The sequence below is a fragment of the Apteryx rowi genome, unplaced genomic scaffold (assembly GCF_003343035.1).
Source record: "Apteryx rowi isolate R43461 unplaced genomic scaffold, aptRow1 scaffold_32, whole genome shotgun sequence".
Lineage (NCBI taxonomy): Eukaryota > Metazoa > Chordata > Aves > Apterygiformes > Apterygidae > Apteryx > Apteryx rowi.
In genome coordinates, this window is record NW_020449641.1 from 2,050,625 (window position 1) to 2,061,543 (window position 10,919).

At 39.3% G+C, this 10,919-nt stretch overlaps 1 protein-coding gene across 6 annotated transcripts in view; it reads right to left on the reverse strand.

Annotated features, from left to right (window-relative positions):
* The window catches only part of LRCH3 (leucine rich repeats and calponin homology domain containing 3), a 71,152-nt gene extending 60,233 nt beyond the window's left edge, over positions 1-10,919 (reverse strand). For all 6 annotated transcript variants that reach the window (XM_026070881.1, XM_026070882.1, XM_026070884.1 and 3 more), the window contains exon 1: positions 10,682-10,919. In XM_026070881.1, coding sequence (XP_025926666.1) covers positions 10,682-10,919 — 238 coding nt within the window. The remainder of the gene's footprint in view (positions 1-10,681) is intronic.

Consider the following 10,919-nt stretch of genomic DNA (forward strand, 5'->3'; position numbering starts at 1 on the left):
AGAGAAAGGAGGATGTAACACCTCAGTAACACTTCAGACAGTTGCCATGCATTCAGACAACAAGAAAATAAACTGAAATCTTCTACCTCTTATTTCAAATTACAAGTTAATGTTTTTTTTCCTCAGGGAAAGGGGTAAAAATTGTGAGCAAGTATCTTAAAAACAGAAAAATCGTAGAAAAATATTTCACAACTGCATAAGTGTACCAAAACCAGATGCAAAACAGATGTGAAGTTGATCACTGAGAAATCGGCAGTTAAATATTGTCTCATGATAAATGACACAATGGCACCYTTTAAACTGAAAATACAACTCAGAAAGCTGATTTTAATAAAATATGTATTTTCAAGGAGAAGAGAAACTTCAAGAGAGACTCAGCAGGACCAGTGAGTATGAGAGGAAAAAAAAAAAAGAATTTTCCATGAAAATGTTCTTCAGCATACTCAGAATAAAGAGCTAATATTTAATTACCAGTGAAGGATATTAAAGGTCCCAGGCTTTTCTTCTTATACTGTGACTTCTAACCGTAGTTATAACAATTTTCGGACACACAAGCACCACTGAATGATGGAACTTGATTTGCACAGCAGCAGAACAGTCTCATGCGATATATAAGACTTGAGTATTTTCCAACACATTTACTACTCAAACTATTAATCTGCTGGTTTAGCATAGATGGGTTCCAAAGACAGATTTTTACTCTGCTAAGCACAAATTCATCTGCCCATTGGCAAGCCAGCAGAATAGAAGGGAGTAGCAAATACTTTACGGCCCATGACCACATTCAGTTACGACCTTCTACAAAAACATTTATTCCATAGCTGAGCATACAGTCAGTGCACTGACAAGCACCTAATTGTACTGCTATTATTGGGTTCAATGACTTTCTTACTTCTAGGGAAGAGAGGGTATAGCACCAACTGAAAGTCTAGTAAAAGTCTTGGGCTATGACTGAACTTAGAGGTAACATATATGGCCATAAACAATAGTAATAACAAATTAAGCAAGTTTAAATTACTACTTGTCTCATCAGCACCCTAAAGTTAATGCTCTCCTCAGATTTAAAAGGAATTTTCTACCAAATATCAAGATGCAGATTATTCCACTTTTTAATGTGCTAACTTTGATGAGGGGAACGCAGCTGGCAATAAGAGAGGCATTTGAGACAAAGGACAAGATTAATGGGGAAAGAAATGAAGGCTGAGAGATGAAAACAGAGCTGGAACAGACAAGAAAAAATGAAATGGGGACAGAAGAGAGGCAGAACTGAGATGAAGACATATTGTTGGGGACAAGACATTTGACATGAACATGCATAAGAAGCCCAACCTGCTAGATTATAAACCCCTTCCACACCTAGTATAGAAATCAAGACACTCAAATCTCATCATTGCTCTGCTCTCAGCAAATATCCGTACAACTCGGAGGCAAAGCACACGTCTCTTCCCCTGCTACAGAGTCCACAGAGAGAATGATAACCCACTGCTGTCCATCTTACTGGCTCAAGTAATAGAGACATGATGGATGTAAAGGTTTGAACTGCACTGATGAACCACATGGATGTCAGCAAGACTCCACATGACTAAATTTCWAGGGTAAAAGACTAACCTGAAAAAAAGGTATCAATAATTTGTACAGAGAAAACAAAAAATTATACAAGACTGGCAAACCGAGCTTACAGACAGGATAGTCTGTAAACAAGGATGTCCGCATAACTTAATTTCTCACTTCCTGTGCATATCTACCATCCACAAGTCTTTAATTAACAACCACATACAACTTTTTTTTTCTTTTTACTCTTCAAGATTTTTCTGTTCACATAGCATTCATCATACAAGATGAGCTTATTCTGTGTATCATGACTGATCACATTAGTTGTCTAATGTAAGACTACTGTTGCAAAATTAGAGATGCATCAAGGAATGAAGTAGCTGCAGAAAAAGGGATGGCTGACGTGAAAGCTGGTGAATGTTGTTTTGGAGAAATCGATTSCATCCTGCCAGTGCCATGTACTTCCTTCATGATGCTAAGCAAATCTTCAGAAGTACTTTTTCAAAGGTAATCATTAATGACCTATTTCCCTTTTTTCTTGATGTTTGGGCTTGATTTCCAGTACTCTTGAGGAGTCACCAATGCAGCTGAAGTTAGTAAGAACTGTACTTTGAAAAAATATAGTAATATGTAATGGTTGGGTTGCCTAAAAATTCAGACACTAAGTATTTTGAATTTGGTACCCCAAATCAGTAATTGCTTTCAATCTTTGTATTACTGCATGTTTTGTGTCTATAAAATGCAGTGATATCACCTTGCTTCACTTGACAAATTACATGAAAAATAGTGTCTGAAGATTATTCAGCTGTAAGGTGCACTACCCAAAAAAACAATTATATATTCTGTATTCAGTGCTCACTTTCAACAATATGCAGAATAAAGACACTGAAATTCACACGGTTCCTTGAACAATGAGGCAAAAAAATTGAACAGATGCTCATTAATTCTATCACCCTCTACAGAGAGAAGTTATCATTAAAAACTATGTGCAAAGGAGTCAATATCTGGGCAGCATAGCAAATGGGTCTTTTTAGGCATATCCTCATTTTTGAGTGCTTGAACTACATCTAGAGAAGACGATGACCGTAAATACTGTAATTCACAAAGCAATAACAGCCCAATTGAGAAAGAACAAAGACTCTCCTCACTCTAAAGAGACTTACCTCTGTCAGTAAAAGCAATGGTTTGTAGTATGGAATCTTAAGTGAGGTTGAAGTAGAGGGCTATTGGAGCAGTTTAGGGAACTTCTAAGTGAAAAATAGGCCTTCTTCCTGAATATAGCCAAAAATACCAACTTATACACAACTATCCTATAAAGACCAGACTGTAGTACCCTTTCATGTCTTCTTTAGACATCTATAATTCAGAGAACTAAAGCAGTATTTTAACTCCTTTAATACTCACACTGGCAAAGTCTACAGGCATTTTTAATGTGAATGGGTTCCCCCCCCCCAATTATGGGGGCATGAACAGCAGCAGATAAAGAAGAAAGCACATTGCATAGCCCATTACTTTAGCTAAATACACAACTGCAATTCATTAAAGCGGTTTGGCTAACATTGGAAACCATGAGATCCAAGCCTCATTATTTATTAAAGAGAGAAGAACCCTTGAATTGAGTTATAGCCTTTTCATTAGCTACCATGTAATGTTATTTTTAACACATGCTATATAATTTGCAATGTTTGTTGTAACTAATTTTTAATTGCTGGTTTCTTTTACTGAAGAAACTAATTATGTCAACTAAAGCTAAACCTAAACCATCAGTTTAAAATTACTTGCATAAAATAATATATTTTGCCAAATGGAAGTATGAGATCCAAATGTGCCAGCAGTAAAGTGTCACTGAATGCAATTTAACTCAACGAGGCATGCTCTGAAAGAAAAAAAATTCTTAGACCCGCAGACTCAGAGGCTAGCATGTTGTTTTACAAACAATAATTAGCAAATTTAAAACAGATCACTGATAAAGCGTTACAAAACAGAGTTAAAGTGTGATTTCACAATCAATTCGAGTCAACTTAATCTTGCATTTCTGCCAAAATGGGCCCTCATTCTCTTTGTCACTCCAGACAGTCTTTCCAACCTTTCTGTTTGCTGGCACTCACACATACGTGAAAGTGTAGTGAGCTGTCCAAGGAGTTGATCCAACTGAAAACTAGTTGCTGGCTTAGTTTTCAGCCAGATAAGTACAAAATAGCTTACTGGAAGTCAACATGATTGCTGGTGTTGACTACGCAGCAGGAGATGAAGACAGAACTTCCCCTTTTGGCATCAGCATAGAACTTGGATCACATTAGGTTGTGGATTTATGATTGACTTCGGGGAGTACTTAACTAATACAAATTTGCTACCTCCAAGCATAGGTAGCACCACAGGAGAAAAGGGCTGGAAAACACGATGAGAGAAACAAAGCCATTCAGTTTTTTCCTAAGCTCCAATCTGTCCCTTGTATGACCACAGGATGCAATATATTCACTTACCAGCCCTTTTCCTCTTGTCTTTTTACGTAATTACACAGTTATCACCACAAATATAACTGAAAGTGTGTACACAGACAAGTCACTATTAAAAAAAAAATCTAATCATGATGGTATCAAATCACTGGGGGCAGGAAAGTCAAAGACTGCTAGGGAAGTAACTAGAAACACGTGCAATTGTGAACACCACTTAGAAGAGTTTACTAGCAGTAAAAGAGTTGATTGTGGGATTGTTTTTGTTTTTTTAAGATCAACTCACTAAATAAAGGTATTCCAAATTTCATGCATCAATTTTATTCCAACATGGCTTAGGAAATACAAATACAAACTTGGACCCCACTTTCCTAGTTGTTATATAAACATTAAGCAAAAAACTACCTGTGCACCAAGAAGCTTGGAGCATTACTACAAGCCTCAGCTTTCCATCAAAAACCAGTATGCCACATTCAACAAAAATGAACTATAAACTACCACAGTCAACTTCTCTTCACATTTTGCTTAAGGTAACACAAGAAGCAAGATGACTGACCTCAAATTACCAATTTACTAAAGCACCACTCTCAGATAATTSCTTTAGCCTAGACTAAGAATTACCAGCATTTATGCATACAGCGCAAATGTGACCCAGGCTTTCCAATAACAGGAGCATAACAAGTTAAAAAAAAAAACAAAAACAAGGAACTAACAGTCATGTATTWTTAGAGGACTGAAAAAATTAGGAGGTAAGACCAAAAAATGCAATCAAACAGGATGAGCTAGATTACTGTCTAAAACTGAAGAGCCATTCTTTGCTAAACTACCAAGTTTTGGGGAAGAGTGCCATCATCCTTTCTTCTCTCCCTACAGCTACTAGAACCTCTGGATAACGTATTTCTGCTTGGATTTTGATAGGGGCGGAGGGAACTATACACTTCGGAGCACAGGMATCTGAACCCTCATGAAATGTTAGATTTTGATTTTAATAAAGAAACTTCAGAGATAAAAGACTGATGCTGTAATCTCTTCTGACTTAAATACCAGCTACTTGAACTAAGAATCATCCCTTTTCCCTCCAAGTTCTCTTAAAGATCATAATGAAATAACATTCAAGATACAGTAACCCAAAGAGCTTTATTCAAACAATTATTTAATTTTAGGATGGTTTGGACTCTGTTGTTGTAGCTTTTAAGAATAAATGTTTGGGAAATACCAGCATTGCTATATAAGCCATACTGTACTTCTAAAGTTGTTTTATGTTTCATTAAGTAATATCAACTATATTTCTGGCAGAAAGTGAAAATACTGATGAGATCTCTTACTGCAAAAGAGTCAAATAGTCACTGTAAACCTTCTAAATGCATACAAGCAGTTAATGTATGGAAAACGTATTGACACTATGGTTAGATTTTGTTTCTATGGAGAGCTGCTAAGAAGAAAAACATTAGGACACATTACTGGCAAAGTCATTCAAAAGGTAGTAGCTGACAATTTTTCTTCTTTAAGAGCCTTGCTATCCTTTTTCATTATTAATATATTCCAGAAACATGATATAGTACTCAGCATATAATTATCCTACTGGTCAATTTCCATACAACAGTCCTTTTTTTTTATTGCATAAACCCACATATTCCCATCTTCTCCTTTAAAAGTGGACACAGTGAGTGGTTTAGGTAATTATGGTTGTCTTGGAGGGTTTGACAAATAACTTTCCTGTTCAATGTATGCTTTAGGCCACTGGGAAAGTTATCAAATGATGACCTCACAGTCTACATTAACACTGGCAAAATGCAACTATGTTTCTTTTCTTATTTAGTTCAGATGGTTTATAGCCCTTCCTTTTCCTATTCCCTAGTTGAGAACATGAGTGGAATGAACAAATTGGTTGTAATTTAATCCAGATAAAATGGGGATAGATAATGCTGCTAAATGAAAGAGCGTGAAAGAAAAAGAGAAGCACATTCTTGTTTTGTTAATGAAGAAGTTTGCTCATTCTTCATCATCATAAGCTGTGTAAGTTTGAGTCACTTCCTAAAATTCAAATTAACATGTAAGGGAGGAGCATAAAGAACAGCTTCTTCCCCCTCTTCTCTCTCTTTTAGTATCTAAATTACCATTATACTGCATTTCTTGTGAATAAACCATCCTACATGTACAAGAATGTCAGAACTATTGCATCACACTGTAGGGAGCTAACCTATTAACGACCCATTCCAAAGCTTGCAAGCAAATACTACCCTCAATTCAATTTTAAATTGTTTGGTTCCCCCCCCATCTTTATGTCTGTACATTGCTTCTTATTATGTGATCTTAATTCCAGTTTAAAAAAAAAAAAAGAAGCAACTCACTATTACTTCAATGCCTGCTTAAGTTACCTCCTCAGTTCTGGAAACAACTGAGAACACTAGTCTTGGTTTAAAAAGCCTTCTGTGGGTCCTCAGCATCTGGAAGACAGCAGCTTCCAGAGGGCAGCTGAGGCTCTGACATTACTACAGGTTTCACTCTGCAGTGAGAGTTTTGCGATTGAGGCAAATGATTAATGACTAACTTAATTCTCCCACTGATGCTTAATAGAAATACATTAACTTTCAGAATAAAAATGCAGCAAACCCTATCTGTTTATCAAATATTTTTCCAAAGTCAAGTTACACCTGCCAGAAACTTGGTTCTGATGACTGTTCAGGGAGCAGTTAAGAATGATACCTGCGTATTTCGTCTCAAGTGCGACTGGACCAGAACACAAGGAATAACACTACTGCAGCCAATCGATGAGAATAAGCTGCCAGATGCAATTTCCATTTCATTAGAGGGCTACAGTCACCCTGAAAATCACATCTCTGTATAAAAGCACCCTATGGGCAATAAAACACACAGGACTAAAGTAACTGGGAGGGAGAAGAAAGAAAAGTATTTTCCACTTTGATTAAGAGTGCAGTAATGCTAGTAACCAAATACAAACAAATCAACACCTCCCACCTTGCTTGAACTATTACGATAATCAACTGCTAAAAGGTTTTCAGAGGAGTTCAAATGTGCTCTTCTATAATCTGGGTTTTAGAYTTTCAAGCCTTTGAAGCAAATATATTGCTAAGCTATATTTTCAAAATAGCACAAAAAAGTTCAAGAATTCAAGTATAAGAAATGTATGCATTTTATTACTAGTATTTTTACATAACTGAATCAAAATCCAACAATTACTTGCAAGATTTTTTTTGAGCATACCCATCTATGACTATCTTTTCATTGTTTATTCTTTAGCATAAGAAAGTTTACTCTTAGTTTATTGCTTAGAGAGGTCTGCCAGAATGTCATTGAGGAAAAAATGTCAATGATGAAAAACCATTGTTATTGTTATCCTGCAGCACAACATACTATTTTTTTTTAAAACGTTTACAGGATGTTAAGCATTACAGTAGAATATTGCTTAAAAAAACTTTTGTATTTTGCTCTGACACAGAAAACAAAGCAGTACTATGCATGCAATACTGTGCCATCATATCCAATACCACGTCCATTTGTGCACATTTTTGGACATGAGGGCATTAGCTGCCTGAACACAGTCTAGAGCCATCTGAAAGTAGGTATAGTAAGTGAAAGAAAATGAGACGATTAAATAAACTTATATAAAGTTGGGATTTGGTGCAGTAAATACTGTGGTTATTCCCACTAATTTGAAACTACTAGGGCATTTATCTAGCTTAAAGAGAATTGGGGAATGAGTTCATGCAAAAGCAGCTACAAGAGCTTGAGCACTAGRGTTAGTAGTACTGTAAACTCTGAACACCTGAAAGTTCCAAAGAAACAGGCTCTTTCCAAAGACATAACATTTGAAAACGTACTTGCTGGTTGCTATCCACTTACAGGCATTCCCCTCCTCCCCCACTGCCAATTTCAGTATCCACACAGAGCACCCAGGTAAACTTGATCTAGTGTATATCTGATCTCTACACTCTGCTCTTCCTACTGACCCACTCTAGTGGTTCATCTATGTTAACAAGAGCTTCCAGTCAAGGCCACTGATTCTGTTAAGGCTTAAGGCTATTCTAGAAGCTAGTTCTGTAGCTGTGTAGTTACATGAATAAGGCATGTGATTCACTCCCACCTCTTTAACATGGATGCAGTTACAGTGAAATGCAATTACTTTTATTACTACAAGAATGGGAATGAGCTATACCAACATAACACGATCCACACTAGAGAGGTATCTATACAGAAAGCAGTAAGATTTGGGTATTAATTATTACATCCTCAGTTTCATAGTTTGGAAAATCCCAGTGGTTTTGGTGAAGCTCCAGGCACACATGCCCCATCAGATGTGCTTCAAGTCTTTGCAGAACAGCAGGCTGGAAGGCACTTGGGAGTCTATAGGGTTGTTTTAAGTGTTATAACACCTAGTACACGCTTTCCATTATACCATATTATTTGTGGCTACTAACATGTAATAAAAGTTGGAAGTTTCACAAGAAGCAAATCGACATGGGGAAAGAAGTGAATTAAATCTGTAGCTGAACCCTCAACCGACACTCGGGGGTCAGGAACGCTTGCATGATTTCTTTCCACTGCCCAGCCTTATTCAAAACAAAAAGTCAGAGAGCAGGTTACACCAAAAAAGGCACGAGATGAAATTATTCACAGGAGACTTCAAAACCGAGAACTTAAGCAGAACTTTTCCCTTGCTCAATAATAAGCTCTATTTCTTTTAACTTAGGAACAGTCTTAGCTTTTTCCAAGGTTCATTGTGAAGAAAAATACACAAAGTGTATGGTATGCACTGCCGCTTATTGGCATTTAATGCTTCTTGAACAACTACAATGCAAATATTCATCACAATAGATGGGAACCTTTACGGAAACAAGAATTCCCACAAATTGTTCAAGGATACAGTAAGTGAATAGTATTATAAACAAAAAGCCCCAATTCTTCACAAATGAGTATGTTGCATTTACCCACAGATTAGTCCACTAAGTATTCATTGTGTAATTGCATTTGTAGAGAACCTTCTGAACAAGAAATATTTCACACTCAAACAAGGAGCATTTTCTATTTATAGATGTGTTCAARCCAAACTAAGCAGATCTGCCCCCAGCAAGAATTTTTTTTTTGCAAAATTAGTACTCTTCTGACAGATTTTTGCTCAAATAGGATATTACATGACACAGTATGAAGTTAAACCATTTTAAAGGAGGCTCCATTTTGAAATATTTAATTGGCAGTATATCAACACACTAACAAACATGGTAACTTTTTAGAAGTGATGTTCAGAGTTTGTTTTTTTAAGCTAGTGTCTTCAAACAAAAGCATCACAACTCAACTGACAGAAAAGTTACAAGAAGCAATCAAAGCTAAAAGTGACATGTCAACACCTTCCACGACTATTTATATTTTGCTTATACAACTACACAACTAAAAAACATGCAAACAGAATTTGCTCTACATAATGCATTAAGAAARGTAATTTCTACATCCCATGAAAACACTCATTTTACGAGTCTTACCTCTCTGTTCAATACAATAATACGTTAACGTAATCCATAAATGTTTGCATGTGTTTTTACTTATGGGCAAGCTGTTGACACACAAAGTATTCATTTTTAATCTACTCCCTATGAGAATACTTGGGAAGCAAATAGGAAAAAACAGCCCTGTTGCTTACTGCACCTTGTAAAGTATTCCTTGCAAATCATTACTATTTTTCTCCATTCTGAATTAAGGCAGAACAAAGAAAGAGGACATGCTTCTTTTCACAATACCTTTCAGATCTTGCGCATGGCTGTCAGAAATGACAATAATAGTAGCATAAGAGCACAAGAAAAAGTTTTCATTTTCTTTAGCTCATGTACACTTGACAGCTCTTTTTGTAAAGTTGGTTTCCCCTGCCAACAGCACAAGATAAAAGACAGGGAGGGTGTATATACATGTATATACGCGTATGTTTATATACATACACACACATATATCAGCAAGAGAACATGCATGACTAAGACCACAACAGCGAGCAGCGGGTACTTAGAAAGGACTCTTAACTATTTTTAAAACTCAGTCTCGAACAAGGAAGCACCTCTCAACCGGAGGAAAAACAAACCGGCAGACTTCGCCGGCAGCCCCGCGAGGGGCAGAGGGAGGGGGCCACCCTGCACCGGCTCCCCATCCTGCCTCGCAGAAGACGAGAGGAAGGGCGGAGAGCGAAGGGAGGAGGGGAAGGCGTGAAGGAGAAGCAGCCCGGGAGGAGAAATATGCCAAGCATCGCCGCCGGGGCGAGGGGGGACAGGGATGGCCTCGCACAGCCGGGAGGAGGAGGAGGAGGGGAATCCCCCCTACACACACGCGCGAAGAGGAAGGGTGGAGGGGACACAGCCCAAACGCTCCAAGCGCGCMTTAGGAAGGGATTTTCTCGCAGGGGAAATCTCTCCTCCTCACGCATCCAGCATCAGTCGCCTCACCCGGGGGGGTCCGGCCGTTGGGGGGGAGGCAGGGCAGGGCAGCCAGACCCCCCCCTTCCCGCCCGTGAGGGGGAGCCGCCAGGCCCCGCCAGAGCGGCTGCCCCCGGCCCCGCGGCGCGGGGAGCGCAGGGCGCGGCGGGGGTGTGGCGGCCGCTTCCCCGGCCCCCTCGCGCCGCTTGCAGCCCTCGCGCCGCCGCCGGTTCCCCCCGCTCCGCGCCGCGCCGCCTCTCTCACCGGCCTGGGTGGTGTCGCTGAGGTCGTGGTTGGCGGCGCTGGCCCGCGGGTAGTCGCGGAGCTTCCTGCCGCTCAAGCTGAGGGTGCCGCTGGCCGCCGCTTCTTCCAAAGCTCGGTCCAAGGAGCGGCTCCACGAGCCCGGGCCCGACGGGCCCGGCGGAGGGGGACATGTCGCCGAGCTCCCCGCCGGCATCACGGCAGAGCCGCCCTCCGGCGCCGCCAGCACCGCGGCCGCCAT